The sequence below is a fragment of the Carlito syrichta genome, unplaced genomic scaffold, assembly GCF_000164805.1.
Source record: "Carlito syrichta isolate Samal-C Ts95f unplaced genomic scaffold, Tarsius_syrichta-2.0.1 Scaffold288751, whole genome shotgun sequence".
NCBI lineage: Eukaryota > Metazoa > Chordata > Mammalia > Primates > Tarsiidae > Carlito > Carlito syrichta.
Genome location: NW_007232847.1, coordinates 170,408 through 188,727, shown reverse-complemented (window position 1 = coordinate 188,727; position 18,320 = coordinate 170,408). Strand labels below are relative to the sequence as shown.

General features: G+C 36.8%; 2 protein-coding genes across 9 annotated transcripts in view; both read right to left on the bottom strand.

Annotated features, from left to right (window-relative positions):
* Positions 1–1,228, bottom strand: part of RDH14 (retinol dehydrogenase 14 (all-trans/9-cis/11-cis)) — a 5,473-nt gene extending 4,245 nt beyond the window's left edge. Inside the window, exon 1 of the mRNA XM_008053851.1 lies at positions 711–1,228. Coding sequence (XP_008052042.1) covers positions 711–1,115 — 405 coding nt within the window. The 5' untranslated portion in view covers positions 1,116–1,228. The remainder of the gene's footprint in view (positions 1–710) is intronic.
* Positions 1,229–3,870: 2,642 nt separating this feature from the next.
* LOC103255941 (cytosolic 5'-nucleotidase 1B-like) overlaps positions 3,871–18,320 on the bottom strand; it is a 24,379-nt gene continuing 9,929 nt past the window's right edge. For all 8 annotated transcript variants that reach the window (XM_008053848.2, XM_008053845.2, XM_008053846.2 and 5 more), the window contains 3 exons: positions 17,518–17,640; positions 16,942–17,126; positions 3,871–4,236 (listed from right to left, as the gene is read on the bottom strand). In XM_008053848.2, the coding sequence (XP_008052039.1) occupies positions 3,904–4,236; positions 16,942–17,126; positions 17,518–17,640 (641 nt within the window). In that variant the 3' untranslated portion in view covers positions 3,871–3,903. The remainder of the gene's footprint in view (positions 4,237–16,941; positions 17,127–17,517; positions 17,641–18,320) is intronic.

The window sequence follows — 18,320 nt, the reverse complement described above, 5'->3', positions numbered from 1 at the left end:
GTCTCGAACCCGCGGGCTCAGGCAATCCACTCACCTCAGCCTCCCAAAGGCGCGGGATTACAGGCTGAGCCACCGAGCCCGGTTTATAAAGAAATTCTTGCACCTCACTGCCAGGCAGCAGGAGTTACAGAACAGGGATCAAAATAAAAGACTCTGGAGACAGATCAAAGGCAAGTTACTCAGTTTTTCTATGCCTCGGTTTTCTCAAGTTGTAAAATGGGAATAATAATGCCAACTTCACAGGGTTACTGGGAAGACTTGATGACTTTCGTTTAAAATCTCAAAAAAGGTATCTGAATTATTTGGCAAAGCTCCCGGCATGGCTCTGAAGACATGGCTTGTGCAGATTCACTTTTGACACAGGAAAAACAATTCAGAGACCAGGGGATCTACTCCTGGGCCGTCCTCACGTAACATGAAATGTTCAGAAACTGGCTTATTATATTCTTATCTTGGGCCTACTGCTTTCTCCACGACCTCAGAGAACACAGGACTGCCCTCCCAGTTCTCTTTCCTTATCAAGCCTGCAACTCCTCAGCCGCCTCAAAGTGGCCATTTTCCCTCCTCACAGTCGGTCTTTCCCAAGGTCACACCCCCTAGGCCTAGGGCGGTCCCTCCCCGGCTCAGCCCCCGCGCCGCAGGCCCCTCCCACCCCGCGCCCAGGCCCGGGCCTTCATCCCACCTCCCCAGCTCGGCCCCGTAGCCCACACCTGGAGCATCTCCTGGCAGAAGGCGCGCACCGAGCGCAGCGAGGCGAGGTCCAACTCCTTGACGACGAGCTCGCCCGCCCCGCCGGGGCCGGGACCGGGGCCCGGGCCTGGCCCGGACTCTCCGGCCTGACTGAGCTCGCGGCGGAGCTGTCCAGCCGCCTCCTCGGCACGCGCGCGGTCCCGACAGCCCATGATCACCCGCGCCCCTAGGCGCAGCAGCTCCGCGGCGGTGGCGCGGCCCAGGCCGCTGTTCGCCCCAGTGATAAGCACAGTCTTCCCGTGCATGAGGCCGGCGTCCCCGCTTCCGTGCAGACGCTGGGCCCTGGGTCCCACGAACCGTCGGGCCGCCAGCCACAGCGCCCCACCCAGAGCGGCCAGTAGTGCCACCGCGGTAGCCACTGCCATAGCCGCCCGGGCCAGGGCCTACAGGCCCCTGGGCGGGAATCGGGAGCTGCAGCCTTCCCAGTACCAAGGCTGCCACCTGCGCGCGAAGAGCTCTGGGGCGCAGCTGGTTGTCCTGGGTTGGTGTGCGCAGGGCATGCAGGGACTTGTAGTTTCTCGCCTGAGGGCACCTGATTGGTGGGGAGAGTTCCGTGCTCGCGGTCTTGTGCTCTCTGTGGAATCTGCTCCTAGTCGACTGGTGGAGGCTGGGCACCCGCCGAAGTCTTCAGGCTCCTGGAGTTCATATCCATTGAAATCCCAGAGTGGTGGCAGTCTTTCTGTAGGAATGCTTGATGAATACTGAGTTTACAAATCTCTCTGTAGGCCGAGTTGTAACCGATTCGCGAATGCCACTCTTCAGGGTGTTTCGTGTGTTTTCCTTTAAGGGAATCCTGCGACTTGTAAGCGCTCATTTCAGTTTTCTTTCACCTTCTGGAGGATGGTCCCTGTCCAACTGAAATCTGAAGGAGGACTATTTTTTGTTTTCCCCATAGGTGAGACTAAGAATTTAGCAACGTGGATTAGCTGGAAATAGTTCTCAAACTTTAAAGAGCATCAGAATCACCGGGAGGGCTTGTGGAACAGAACAAAATAAAACAAAGAAACTCAGAAATTTCAGGGCCCTGGTACCAGAGTTTTTAAATCACTAGGTCCATAATGGCAGAATTTACACTTCTAACAATTTGCAAGGTGATGCTGATGATCTGGGGACCACACAGAACCACAGAAGACCGTTAGCACATTGGTCCCTATTTAAAAAAAAACATAAAATCTTCAGATGTACACTGGGAGAAACTTGGGTTTATTGTAAACACAGACTTCTGAGCCGACACATTCACAAGTGCATCTCGGCCCCATCCATGAGACTATTAAATATAACAATGGAGAGCAGAATGCTTGCTACACTCCCTTACATTTGAGAAGGACATAACATGCAACTAATAGTAATAATACAAAGAAAAAAGGAGTTGACTCCGGGAGATTTCTTTGAGTACTGAGAATAGAGCTTAGAGATAGGAAAGAACACTATTACTGGGGATTAGATGATGCAGGACCTGGAATCATGAGCCGTGGCTCTACCCCACCGTATCCCCAGTTTGAGAGTGCCACTCAAACTCGCTGAACCCCCAACATATCTGTTTCTTCTTTTTCTTCCTTTCCACGCATTCACATCTTGCTCATTCTTCAAAGGCCACCTGAAGTTTCCAGCCTATACAGATCTCTGCTCCCTCAACCTCATGTTAACCCTCACTGGTACTGAGGACAAACAGCCCTCTATTTGAGTTTGCACATTTGACTTCCTCTATCATATTGTTAAGGTTTTAATTTCCTTTAGGATGAGGATATGTCTGAGTCCCTCTTGTGGTCTTCACATAGGGGAATGCCTAGAAAACAGTAGGCACTCAATTAGTGTTACATGTCGTGATTGATATATTTTGGACTGATTTACATCAGATTAGGGAGCAGATCAAATATGTGATTCAGCTGTGGTCTTCTACTACTGCCGGGATGGAATATGTATGGACAGGTAAAGCAGAGATAGAAGTGGCGTTAAAGAGAGCAGGAGAGTGAGGAAGAGAGGAATAGACTGCTTATAGTTTATGCAGGGAACTTAACGAGATGATTAATCTGTTCAGGATGGGTCCAGTGACCAAGGAATTAATAACAACTCTATTTGGAAGGCTGTATAATAGAGAGGAAAGAAGTAAGTTTTTGAAGTAAGGTCTGAATTTGAATTTTAGTCTTACCACTTATTAGTCCCACATCACTGGACAAGCTACTTAATCATTTTGAAATTTGGTAAAAAGGAAAGCAATAATATTGCTATATAACAAACATTTAATTTGGTAAAAAAATGAGGTAATGTACCTAACATGGTATATTATAGTTAATAACCAATCAATTTTTGTTGAAAACAAAATAAAAATCACAACAGAATGACATTTCTAGATAGAATAACAATGACATTCTATCTAGACAATAGAATGACAATGAAGGACAAGGGTACTACACTTCATGTCACATTTTGAAGAGGTGGCCATACAATTTTTTTTTTCCATACTAACTTTGGGCCAACCTGTCAGACTCAAAGCTAGAGACTTCAAATATGAAGCTCTGTGGTCCAGAAGCAATTAACTCACCAAGTTAGCATCAGAGAATGTTCCCAGAAGGTTGTCTATATCCCGTTTTAGAAGGCACCCTAGAAGAACAATCAGCTGTTTTATTTACAAATGAGCAGTATCAAAACTTATATAAAGGTTGACTGAAATTCTAATTTTGTATTGGTTAAAAACTTTGCCATAGAGACATCAGAATAAAAAAAACTCTAGCATTCAAGAATGGACTTATTCTACCTTTGAAGACCACTATTCTAGAATGCTGATGGGTAACAGTTTATTCCATCTACAGACATCCAAATATTAGCAGTATTTTGTGAAACTAAGTACGCTTCTGTAACAGCCTCTTAAACATGCAGACATTTGAGTTCTAAACTTACCCTAAAGAGTCATCATTATGATATACAACAGAGGTAGTTGCAATGGCATTCAACGACACTGATAGCTCAAAGATAAGTAGCTTGAACGTAACTTGAGGGTTCAAAATGTTTTTTTAAAAATCAAGAGAAAACCTTTCTAAAGAAGCTAAATTTTGAGGTCTGGTCTTCTGAGAGGCCTATCCAATTACCCTGGAGAGCAAAAGAAGTGGCTTCTGAAATACCAGACTGCCACTGCTTTATTTCTCCTCCCTGTCCCTAAGTGTTGAATTTTTGATTAAAGCCGTAAGGTACATGAGATGTGATGGTGCCTAACTTCTGTGCCCCTTCAATGTGGAACATGTGATCATCAAAGAAGATGTGGGGCCGGATCTTCACCAAGATGGGACCTTTGGGAGCTCCAGCAAGGAAGAGAGCTTCGTCTATCTCTAGACCCCAGCGACGAAGGGTCTTCAGCACACGGGCGCCTGAACTGGCTGCACTCTTAGCAGTAACCAGGTAGGTCCTGATGGGACAGAGTAACCGTTCATCTTTGGCATAAAACTTCTTTTGCAGTCTGCCTAATTCTTCCAGAAAGCTTTTCAAAGGAGCCTGTAAAAGGAACATACATCAAGCTGTGATCCAGTGATCTCAAAGAAAATGAGTGCTGAAGAAATTGTAGGAGCTTATAAAAGGATATAATGCTGCATGTCATGCAGTGTTATGAGGCTGATGGCACAATACTGAAACTCCATGTTTTATGTGAATACATTTCCTGATAAGCAACCATCCTTCTCTTCCTAGAATAAACCTAAGATGACCATATAATTTATCATCTAGCTCCAGATATTTCAAATATGAAAGAATGTTCTATAAATAATTAAGCCAGGAAAACAGACATAAGCCATCCATGATGAACTGGGATAGATGGCCACTTTAAATAGACTCCAGTTGGTCACCAAAGGCACTACTCTTTTGATTTGTTTTTTTGTGAATTACATGTTTTAACTTTATAAGGTATATTCTTTTGTCTACTTCAATGCTTTTTGGTATGAATTCAACCACGTCTTATATTTACACTGGCTTTCATTTTCAACCTTTCTGAACACTTAGTTTCAGCTATATCTTGTGTATAGAGCACAAATTTGCATTTTGCTGTGTGATTCAATCCTAAAGTCTCATTAATTAAAATAGTTGAATTTTAGCCCATTTACATTTATGCATATTATAAATACATTTGAGATTGGTTCTGTCTTATGATTTTTATTGCGTTTTTCATGTTTAAAGATTTTAAAGGATTATTCACTACCCTGTGTCTTTCTTCTTTGTAATTGTTTAAGGGTGGTTCTTCTGACATTTAAGAAGGTTTGCATTATTTTCTTCCATTGGTTACCTTTATAACTATAACCTTTTATATTGCCCTCAGTCTTCTATTTTTTAAAATCCCAAACATATTATTCTTTTCAATGAAAAGTAATGAAGTTAGAATGACTCTTCAATGTCTCTCTAATTCCTTATTTCCTTTCCACCTAATTTTAGTCACTTATTTAACCTTCCTTGATGTTTACATTTGCATTATTAAATATTTTTATATATATTATCAACTTTACATGTCATTAATTAACTATTTAACTAAAGATATCAGCATACTTACTCTGCTATAGACCTTCTTTCCCTCATGTTTTTCCATTTTTGTTAGTTATACAATTTCTACATTGTGAAGACACATAATATTTTATTTATTTTCTATCATCCTAATTTTTATGGTTGTTTTAGTTTTACTTGTATGGTTAAATATATTCTCTGACCATTTGTGCCTTTGCGCTTCTAGTCATCCACATGTTAACCAATATTTGTCTTCTAGTACTAATTTTCTCAAAAACATCTTATGGAAACAAACCCTGAGAATATAGTACGTTCTCAACTGTATATCTGTTACCTCTGTATTTGAATAAACTTGGCTGGATATAGAATCCATGATATATATTTTCTCTTTGTAAGATCTTATAAATAGTGCTCCACTGTCTTTTTGCTATTGAGTAGTGCCATTGAGAAATCTGAGGGCAGCTTGAGTTCCCATCTCACTCCTCCCACCACTTATGGTGATGGTTCTTAGTGGCCGCCAGCCCACAAAGAATTATGCCTTCATTTTGAAGTCCAGTAATTTCACTATGCCATGTCTCAGTGATAATAATTTTGATTTTATTTCCCTATCACAATGTGGGCTATTCACCTTTAATATTTTAATCATTTAATGTACATATTAAAATCTTCTGATAACTTAGGAATGCTTTATTGAACTATATTTTTATATAAATTTGCATCTTTAAATTTCACCACAACAATCACCCCCAACATAATTTCAATATTTTTCTTCAGGCATTCCACTTATACATATGCTGGATTTTGTTTACTTGCTATCTATTTCTGTCATTTTTGAGTTGGAGTCTCACTCTGTTGCCCAGACTGCAGTACACTGACATGATCACCGTCCTCTACAGCCTTGACCCCCTGAGCTCAGGCAAACCTTCCACCTTAGCCTTCCAAGTAGCTGGAACTACAGATGCATGCCAACACACCCAGCTAATTTTTTGTAGAGATGAGATCTCACTATGTTATCTAAGGGTGGTCTCAAACTTCTGGGCTCAAGCAATCTCTTATGCCTTGGCCTCCTAAAGTGCTGGGATGACAGGCATGAGCCACCATACCCAGGCTTATTTCTTTAATTTTACTCTTAAAATCTGATTTTCAATTCTCATTTACAGCAATCTATCACTTCACATGTTATCTTCTCTTCCTTAATTACTGCATTTCTACTTTATGATCTTCCTATAAGTTTTTTAAAATCATGGTTAATGTCCAGTCACAATTTTCACCTGTACTGTAGCAACTTTTCCTAATAAGAGTTCTTCATCTGTTATTAGATTTTGTCCTTTTTTGGGAGGGGTCTACTTTTTTTCTCATAGTATTTTTGAGGATGCTCAATGCCGGTTCTCTTTTTATTGCTTACAATGAAGTACATTGGTTTCCCATGAGACAGTTGGTGGGTTTCTAAGGAAGATCAAGGGTAGTAATTGAAGACTGACTTGTTTTCACAATTCAAAGGCTCCCTTCTTTGCTATCATGGAAACACACTGTTTTCTGTAAACATGACTTATTGTGTAATCATTTGTTTAGTTCTGCTTTCTCTAAGACTGCATATACCATAAAAAACAAGTAAATTTACTTTCCGAAGGTGAGAGTCATTCACATAGGTGAAAAAATTGCAATTTTTATTGGCAGTAGCAACAAAGTCATTGTTGTAACTGTTGGAGGAAGCCACCTTAGTGGCAGTTTGTCTTTGAAACACAGATGGATTCAGTTTTCCCTGCTGCTTTAAAATAACCTCCAAAGGGAAGAAATAGGGAATACTGAGTTTATGCCATCATTTTTAAAACAAATAGCCATCTCATCCTTTTTTACTTTTATTTTTGGCTATGTTTCATAATTTATATATTTGTACAGTATTGCCAGTATATAATCTATCAATAAGATATAGAAATATTAGAGAAAGTTACTAAAAAATACTTTTTCTGAGGATCTGTATGATTTAAAATATTTGGAATCTACTCAAGATTTATAATGCTGGAAAGACTGTTACTCCCACCCTAATAACAAAAAATTCCCAGACAATCTAAAAAATATCATAACTTTTCTTGAGCCCATTAGAGAGCAGAGATCACAGGGCAACAAACTAGAATGGAATCTAAGGAAAGACGGGCATCTTCAAGGAGAGATAGAATGCAAGGACTGGCACCCCTTTAGAACACCAAAAAAGAGATACCAGACACCATACAAAGAATTATAAACAAATTCAGGTATTTTTTAAAAACCAAATTGACAAAGGACTAGTGTGGGTTAAATGAGAGAGCATAAAAGTCCTGGAATCCATAGATACCAGAAGGCTTTTCTCCATGGGCTTCTCTAAGTCCTTATGAGAAATAGTACAGGCAGTAGAGTGAAAAAAAAGAAACCTATCCTTGATGACATGGATTTGAATCAAGGGAGCAGCTGCCACTGTCGAAAAAATCTGTAACTACCTGGTTCCTTATAGCCTCAGGATCAAAAGACCTAAACTGCTAGAAGAAGGACTTCAAACATGTTTATTCCAAGGCATGAGTAAATATCCTCTATCACTAGGAAAATAAGACAGGAAATGATATGCTTTCTCTGGGATAGGTACAAGAAACTGTCATGGACCCAGACCATTCGATATTGAGTGTCACTGTGTGATAGGCAGGATCCAGGAGAATCTTTATACATAAATCTTAGGAAGATAGAATAGACTGAAACAAAGAAGCAACAGCTGGGACCAGTTAAGAGCCAGGAGACTTTCTCTGCAGCAGACACATAGAGAAGACCTAATGCTGAAAGTGGACTAAAAATTTGAGAAAAATCCTCTGCAAATCAGTTTTCACCATAAGCACAAGGTTGGTACCAGAAGAACTTGAATCCTATGGTGCAATGAAGATAACCATAGTAACAACAAAACTTAAAAACGAGTTTAATTCCTGATTACATTGATTCAATCCATTATGGTAATTGCTAGTAGAAGAGGAGACATGCCCATTACCAAGCAAAAAATAATACTTATTAAAGATTCCACATCTACATACTATAGCTGGTAATCAATCAGATATTTATGACACCACAATAAAACAGAACAAAACAAAAAGAACAATTCACTTTCAAGAGAAACAAAATGGACCAGACTAGTGATGAACCAGATAGTATAATGGTAACACAGGGAATTGAAAATAACTATGATCAATATCTTTAAATGTTTATTTTAAAGGTAGATGCCATCCATGAGTAGACTAGCAATTTTGACAAAGAGATTAAAAAGATTAAGTGTTAAATGGAAATGATAGCAATATAAATTACTCTACAGAGAATGTCTTTAATGGATATATCAGTAGACTCAACATAGCTGAAGGAAGAATGCCTGAACTTGAAGATAATTAATATAAATTACTCAAACTGGAAAGAAAGAAAATGACAAAAACTAGTGGGGATAAAATGACAGAATATTCAAATACTGTGGGACACCCTTCAAGAAAAATCTTGAAGGCAGCCAGGAAGGACAGATGGTACAGAGGATCTTTGGTACAGAGGATCAAAGATAAAAATTTCAATTTGTCATTAAAATCTATACAGGATGGAACACAATGGAAGGGTATGAGTATCTTTAAAGTGCTAAAAGAAAAATACAGTAAACTCAGGAATCTATATGCAGTAAAAATAAAATACTGTTTTCAAAAATAAAGAGTAAAGACTTTTTAGAAAAATAAATACAGGGTATTCAGTACCAGTACAATATGAATTGTTAAATGTCTGTACAATATGAAATGTTAAATGTTCTGATAGAAAGAATATGATAACAGAAAGAAACCTGATCTACACAAAGAAAGGAAGATCCCTGAATATAGTTAAAATAAAGATAAATATGAAAGGCCTATTTTTGTCTCATCCTTATTCACTCTAAAAATATTTGATTACCAAAAACAATAATAATAATGAGATTATCATGACTTTATAGCATAGATATAATAAAAATGTATGACAACACTATAATTAAAATGCATGGCAACAATAGCACAAAACATGGGAAAGAGAATTTGGCAGTTCACTGTTGCAAGTTTCTTATACTTCATATGATGTGTTAAAAGTATAATTTTGTTTGACAGTAGACTATGATTACTTAAAGTTGTATATTGCAAATCCTAGGGTCACCACTAGAAAAATTTTAAATGAGTTATAAGCCAATAGTGGATATTAAATAAAATGTAAAAATGCATACAATAAATCCAGAAATAAATGGGGGGGGGACAAAGAACAAATGGGACACAGAAAAAAATAGAATGATAGTAGATTTTAATCTAATCCAGGCAACAATCACATTAAATTTAGATGTCCTATAAATAGCAGTTAAAAGACAGGGATTGCCAGATTGTATAAAAAAGCAGCACCAACTGTAAGTTAAATATAAAGACATAGGTTAAAAGTAGAAATATAGAAAACAGTATATTGTATAAACAGTCCAAAAATAAAACCCTGGAGCGATTATATGACTATCAAACAGAGGGATATTACATGATAAAGGAGATTAATGAATTATTATTAAGAAGAAAGAATAATCCTAAATATGCAGGCACCTAACAACAGAGATTTGAAATACAGGATACAAAATTGATAAAACAGAAATAAATAGATAAATTCTCAAATATATTATGAGACTTTCAAAACTACCTTCTCAATTGTAGATAGAACAAGTAGATGGAAAAAAAATTACTGACAATATAAAAACTTAAGTAATTACATAATCCAATGACCTTTATAGAACACTCAGCCTAAGAGCAGTAGCATATTTTTTTTTCAAATATACATGACATACTCATCAAGACATCATATTCTGGGCATAAAACACACCAAAACAAATTTAAACAATTTCAATACAAAATATGTTTTCTTACTACAACAGAATTAAGCTTGCATTAAATAATAGAAGGATATGAGGATTAACTCCAAATATTTGGTAATTAAATAGCCTATTTTGAAATAACCCATATGTCAAAGAAAAAGTCACAGATAAATTTAAAAAGAATATTCAGAATTGAATGAAAATAACATTAACTATCAAAATTTGCAACTACAGCAGTGTTTAGAGAAAAATTTATAGCATTAAGTGCTTATATTGAAAAGAATGGAAATCTCAAATCAACGGCCCCAACTTCCACATTAAAAAAACTTAGGAACAACTGGCTCAGTAAAACTGATTATCCTATGACCAAACTGACCAAGAAGAAAAATGGGGAGTGGGGGAGGGAGAGGGAGAGAAGCACAAATTACTAATATCAGAAATAAAAGTGAGTTGCGGTCACATTACTAAGAACCCTACATACATTAAACAACATGATAAAATATTATTTAAAAGTTTATGTCCATAAATTCAGTCACATAAATGAAATAGATAAATTATTTGAGAGACAGAAAGTCAAAGTCATACACATAGAGAAGAAAAAAATGAGAAAAAAACAGAAAGAGAAAGAAAATCTAAATAGTAGTTCTACAACTATTAAAATATTGGATTGTTAGTTAAAAGCTTTTCAACAGCAAAAAACGTCCAGGCCCAGAAGCTTCTCTTAAAAATTCTACCAGACACTTAAAGTAGTTTGTATCACATTTTATGAGGTCAGCATTACCCTGTTACCAAAGTCAGATTAAGATATTACAAGGAAAAAGGACTATAGATCCCTCAGGAAAATGAAGGCAAAGGTCAGGCGCGGTGACTCAAGCCTGTAATCCTAATATTTTGGGAGGCTGAGGCGAGAGGATTGCCTAAGCCCACGGGTTGGAGACCAGCCTGGGCAACAAGATGAGACCTCATCTTTACAATAAATCAAAAAATTAGCCAGGCATAGTAGCACATGCCTGTAGTTCCAGCTACTTGGAAGGCTGAGGCAGAAGTATCACTGGAGTCCAGCAGGTCGATGCTGGGGTGTTCCTGAGCATGCCACTGCACTCCAGCCTCAAAAAATATATAATTAAATAGATAAATCATTCTAAATTTTAACAAACTGGATTCAGCAATATATGAAAAAAGATACAAGCACAAGACCAATTTGAATTAATACCAACAATGCAAAGCTGCCTCAACCTTTTAAATTCAGCAATATAGTTTTCATATCAAGAGACTAAAGGAAAGTAACTGCATGGTTTTATCAATAGATGCAAATAAGGCGCTGGTCAAAATTCAACATTCATTTATTTTAAAAACTCTCAAAAAACTGGGACTGGAAGGTAACTCTCCCAACTTGACAAAGCACATCTAGAAAAAAATCTTATAGATAACATACTTATGAGAGAAAGACTAAATGATGCCTGCCTAAGATCAGGGAACAAGGCAAGGCTGTCCACTCTCATCACTATTATTGAACGTTGTACTGAATTGTACTAGCAAGGTAACCAGGCAAGAAATAAAAATAAACAAAATACAGCATGGAAAGAGAGAACGAAAATTGTCTTTAGTTATAGTCAACATTACTGTCTACTTAGAAAACTTCAGAAAAAACTACAAAATTGTTACTAAGACTTTCAAGGAAGTTGAGAAAGGTTGCAGTAAAAAAATTAATTTATATCAGCAATAAATAATTGAACATTATGGTCTTTAAAAGTGCTATTTATAATAGTACCAAAAAATTACAGAATACCTAGATATGAATAAAAATATGCAATATCTATGTGCTGACACCTATGAAACAATAAAATTAATTTTAAAATGGCCTAAATAAGTGGGAAGATATACCACGTCTGCTCTCTGAAATACACTGGAAGATATTCAAGTAAGGAAAAGAAACACACATACTGAGAGAAAATATTTGCAAAACATATATCTGATAAAGGATGAGTATCCATAATGCATAAAGAACTCTCAAAATTCAATAGGAGAAAATATTGGCAAACCATATATCTGATAAAAGGTAAATTTCCAAAAGATAAAATGATTCTTACAACTTAACAGCAAAATAAACACAAAATAACATGGTCTAAAAATGGTCAAAGGGAATTGGGAAGAAAAAGAAACCCTAAACAGATAAATAGCGAGTAGCAAGATTGAAACAATAATTAGAAGTCTCCCAACAACAACAACAAAAGTTCAGAACCCGAAGGACTCAGCCAAATTCTACCGTACGTTCAAAGAAGAACTGGTATCAAGAACTGACCCTATTCCATGACTGAAGAAAAGGGAAGTCTCCTTAACTGATTCTACAAAACCAGTATCACCCTGATACCAAAGCCAGGAAAAGACACAACAAAAAAAGAAAACTACAGACCAGTATCACTGATGACACAGATGTGAAAATCCTCAACAAAATATTAGGCAACTGAATTCAACAGCACATAAAAAATTAATAATCCACCATGATCAAATGGGTTTTATTCTGGGGATGCAAGGATGTTTCAACATACACAAGTTAATAAACATTATCCACCACATAAATAGAGTTAAAACCAAAAATCATTTCAATAGATGAAGAAAAAGCATTTGATAAAACCAAGCATCCCTTCATAGTAAAAACCCTCAGCCTAGAGGGAAAACTCCTCAAAATAATAAAAGCTATATATGATAAACCCACAGCCAATGTCATCATGAATGGAGAAAAGTTGAAAAACTTCCCCCTCAGAAACGGAACATTGTAAGGATGCCCACTTTCACCACTTCTATTCAACAAATTACTAGAAGTCTTAGCAGAGCAATCAGGCACAACAAAGAAATAAAGCGTATCCATATTAGGAAAGAAGACATCTATCTATCTTTGTATGCTGATGATATGATCTTATATCCTAGAGAACCCTAAAGATGCCTTCAAACAACTACCGGACTTGATAAATGAATTTTAAAGTTTCAGGATACAAAATCAACACACAGTAGCACTGTTATACCTCAATGTGACCAAGCTAAAAATCAAACCAAGAGCTCAACTCTATTTGCAATAGCAACCGAAAAGCTAAAATATCTAGGAATATATTTAACCCAAGATGTGAAAGCTCTCTAGAAGAACTACAAAACTGTTTTTCCAAAACTACAAAACTGCAGAGGACACAAACGGAGAAACATCCCATGCTCATGCATTGGAAGAATTAAGAGTTAATGCACTCCCTATCAAGCTACCAACATAATTTTTTAACAGAATTAGAAAAAAAATCCAAAATTCTCTATGGAACCAAAAAAGACCCAGAATGGCTGAAGCAATTCTGAGCAAAAGTAACAAAGTTGGAGGTATCACATTACTTGACTTCAAGTTATACTTCAGGACTATAGTAACCAATACAGCATGGTACTGCTACAAGAGCAGGCACCTGGACCAATGAAACAGAATAGAGAACTCAGAAATAAACTCAAATACCTACAACCAACTGATCTTTGATAAAGCAGACAAAAACATACACCAGGGAAAGGACATTGTATCCAACAAATGGTGCTGGGAAAATTGGATAGCTACATACAGAAAAATTAAACTAGATCTCTATCTCTCCCCACATGCAAACATTAACTCAAGACTTAAATGTCAGACCTGAAACTATAGAAATCCCAGAAGAAAACCTTTAAAAAACCTATTATGGACATTGTCCTAGGCAAAGAATTTATGGCTGAAAGAAAGCTACTGCAACTACAACAAAAATAAATAAATGAGACAACTAAACTAAAAAACTTCAGCACAGAAAAACAAATAATCAACCCACATAATGGGAGTAGATATGTGCAAACAATACATCTGACAAAGAACTAATATCCAGAATCTACGAAGAACTCAAACAAATCAGCAGAAAAAAGCAAATAACCCCATTAAAACGTGGGCAACAACATGAATAGATGCCTCTCAAAAGAAGATATACAAATGACCAACAAACATATGAAAAGATACTCAGCATCACTCATAATCAGGGAAATGTAACTTAAAACCACTGCGAGATACCACTTTACACCAGTCAGAATGGTCATTACTAAAAAATCAAAAACCAATAGATGTTGGTGCATATGCAGAGAAAAGGAAACACATGCATTGTTGGTGGGAGTGTAAATTAGTACAATCTCTGTGGAAACTGGTATGGCGTTTACTCAAATAACTAAAAGTAGATCTATCATTTTATCCAGCAATTCCCCTACTAGGTATCAACCCTAAGGAAGAGAGGTCATTCTATAACAAAGACACCTGCACTCGCATGTTCACTGCAGTGCAATTCACAATTGCAAAGATGTGGAATCAACATAAATGCTCATCAAGCAATCCATGGATAATGAAAATGTGGTATATATACACCATGGGATACGGTACAGCCATAAAAAAATGAAATCATGTCCTTTGCAGCAACATGGATGGAACTGGAGATCATCATACTAAGTAAACTGACTCGGAAACAGAAAACCAAATGCAGCATGTTCTCACTCATGTTAGGAGGCAAATGGTCACAAAAATGGAAATAATAGATACTACAGACACCAATAAAATGGTAACAAAGAGGGGTTTTAGGGTTCAGAAACAACCCACGGAACACAATGTTCACTTTTTAGGGAGTGGGCTACCTGAGACACTCCACCACTACACAATATGGCCATGTAACAAATAGGCATGTGTACCTCTGGGAAAAAAAATACAAATAAAAATGGACAAAGGAGTTGAGTAGATATTTATCTACAGGAGACATATTAAAGTCCAATAGGTATATGAAAAAGGTCATCAACATCACTAATCATCAGAGAAATGCAAATCAAAAAACACAATGAGATATCAGCTTATGCCAGTTAGTATGGCTACTACCAACATAAACAAAATATGTGTTGATGAGAATGTGGAGAATTTGGAACACTTGAACACCATGGGTGAAAGTGTAAAATGGTATAGCCACTAAGGAAAACAGAATGGAGGTTCCTCTAAAAATAGAACTACCAAATGATTCAGTAATTCCACTCCTGAGTATATAACCAAAGGGAATGAAAGCAGGATCTCAAAGAGCTGTGTAAACTCCCAAGTTTACTGCAGTATTATTCACAATAACCAAGATCTGAAAATAATCCAAATGTCCACCAACAAAGGAATGGATAAATAAATGCAAATCCAAACCACAATGAGATATGCATTGGAATATACATACAAAGGTATATACACACATGGAATATTATTCAACCTTTAAAAAGAAGGAAATTCTACCATTTGCAATAAAATGTGTGGATCTGGAGGACGTGTGAATAAGTTTTAAAGATCTATTGTACAACATAATGCCTATAGTTAACAATATAGTATTGTACTCTTAAAAACTGTTAAGTGAGTAGATCTTATGCTAAGTGTTCTTACTACCAAACAAGTAAACAAAAAAGGCAAGGGTACAAGTAATATTTTGGAAGTGGTGGATATGTTTATTATCTTGTTTGTGGTGATGGTATCACAAGTGTGTATATATGTCACTTGTGTGTATATGTTTACACATATATCACAAGTGTGTATATATGTATAAACTCGTCAAAATGTATACAGTAAATATGTGTACCCTTTAAAAAATTAAGTATACCTCAATAAAATTTTTAAAAGGACAAGGTAAATCATTAAAAAGTACTGATAAATGCAAAATCTAATATAAATTTAGATTTACCTGAGATGCGAAAATGATATTTTAATATTATCTTGACATAATTTTTTCTGTGAAGTGTTTTTGGTTGCTTGTTTGTTTAGTGTTCTTTTTATGGAGAACTTCTACATTCCAATAATGGTGAATGCTCTGAATGTACAATGGCTCTGAATATACAAGGGACACTAAATTTCAGCAGAGTAAACTGATATGAAATATAACAAAAAGTTTTTCCTCAATAATAAGCTTTGTTGATCCTGAACTACTTCATAACACTAGGTCAAGGCTTCAAAAGGAGATATTTAAAAAGGGAATGTTAAGTTACATACACATACAGTTTAAATATCACTTGTAATGAGAGATGACAGTAGTAAACCTTTTTGGCTTTCAGTCTATTCATACTTTTGTAAATTTAAGCAAAAATAACAATATTTAAGTTTAACTTAAGTTCAAGAAGAACTGAGAAAAAAAGGCAATTACACTTCTTGGGGAAACATAGAATAAAATGAAATGACTGTAGGTTTAGATTCAGATTAAAGAATACTTCGCTGTTTCAAATTTCCTCTGGTTCAGAAGTTACAGGTTTTAGTCATTTTAGACCTTGAGTTTAACGATTCAGTCCATGGATGGATTCTACGAAATGTAAATATTTAGTTTGATTTGATTAGGTATTCATAGTTTGCACTTATTTGAGGCTTATTATTTGATTCAATTTAAGGTCTCAGTTTTGCAGATTTTCTCAATTAAAGATAATTTTCTTGACTTTGAGGTCAAGGACTGAGAGATTCAACAAATATTTACTAATCTATTGGAAGCAAACTTACTATTTTGAGAATTTGTTATGTAGAAATAGCTTACTGGTAGACTGTATGGCTTCTGCTACTCATAATTTGGAGGGGAGACTCATTAACATGGGAAAATCATAGAAGTATTTCCAAAAGGATAGACAAAATAATGTTAAAACTTTAAAAAAGTTATCAGCAGCTGATGCTTCAAAGTGAGTAATTCATGAAAGAAAGGAGAAATCTTCAGAGAAGACAGTGGGAAGGAGTGGCCTACCTATAATAATTCAAAAAGTCATCACACTGGGCAAATACAATTATATGTTAGAAAATAAGTACATCAAAATTAGCTAGAGCCCACTGAACCTACCTGAGCAAGAAGCTTATTCTCAAATAGTGTTTCATGTTGAAAACAGTTATCCAGCCCATGCTCCTTGGTAATATGTTCAGACTCATCAGAGAAGAGGGCAGCATCCCCATCAAAGGCCACACGGAGCTGGGTGTCACAGTAAGACATGTCTTTGGCTCCATCATACATGGTTGCAGAGGCGATTCCTGATAAATCATGGAGTCTGATTAACACTCTTCTCAGGATTATGGATTTCTTCCATTAAAAAGAAAAACTATCCTAAACTATGTTTCTCTCTAGCTATTATCTGATGAGTCAACTCCTCTTCACAATCAAAAATCTGGGTAATTGTCTATGCACTGCCTCTTTCTAGAGGGATGAGAAAGTATAAAATGAATATTAGGACAACTAGGGAGGATCTCCACCCTCAGGAAACCCAAAGCTCTAAAGGACAAACTTAAGTGCTGCCACATGTGGAAAAACCTTAGCAAAAAATCCAACAAGAACATAAGCCTCATAATTGTATGTGAAACCCAGTGTAAGTAACCATCAGTGCAAACATCTTTATTAACTAGAGAGATAAAACCAGACTAATACCTTCTTGTATTGCTTCTTGTACATTTTCAGAATCTGCAGAAAGATACAAGTTGGTGAGATATGCCTTCAAATAGCCAATGGGGCTTTTTCCACCAGTCAGGCAGAAGCGGTCAATCAGTAAGCCTATTATCAGGCAAGAAAGACTTTGTTATGGCAGAGACTAAAGATAAAACACTGTAAATCCAAGTATAAGTTACCTTAGAAATAACTAAGTTTATGTGTAAATCAAATGACTTCATTTCTAAATCCAAATGAAAATTATCTTAGAAATACTCGTTTTATAGTTATCTTCATAGCACCAATACTGAAACATTTCTTAGCTATTTCATACAATAGTGTGTGTGTTTGGTACATTATAGTTATGAAGTATATTGACATGGACCATGCTACTTTACTCTCCCAACTGTACTGCAGGTATTATCATCCTCATTACAGAAAAGGAAACCAACTTGTCTAGCCCACTGGCTCATATACATAGGGCACATTTGAGCCCAAATGTTTGCCTCTTGTCTAGACTTGAACAGTTCTCTTTTGCTTGCACTACAGCCTCCTTGCTTATAAAGGGCCCATTAAGATGTGGCTCAGCCGGGCTCGGTGGCTCAGCATGTAATCCCGCGCTTTGGGAAGCTGAGGTGAGTGAATTGCCTGAGCCTCAGGGTTCGAGACCCACCTGGGCAACTTGGCGAGAACTCACCTCCACAATAAATCAAAAAAATTAGCCAGGCGTGGTAGTGCGCGCCTGTAGTTCCAGTTACTGGAAGGGTGAGGCAGAAGGATCGCCAGAGCCCAGCAGGTCGAGGCTG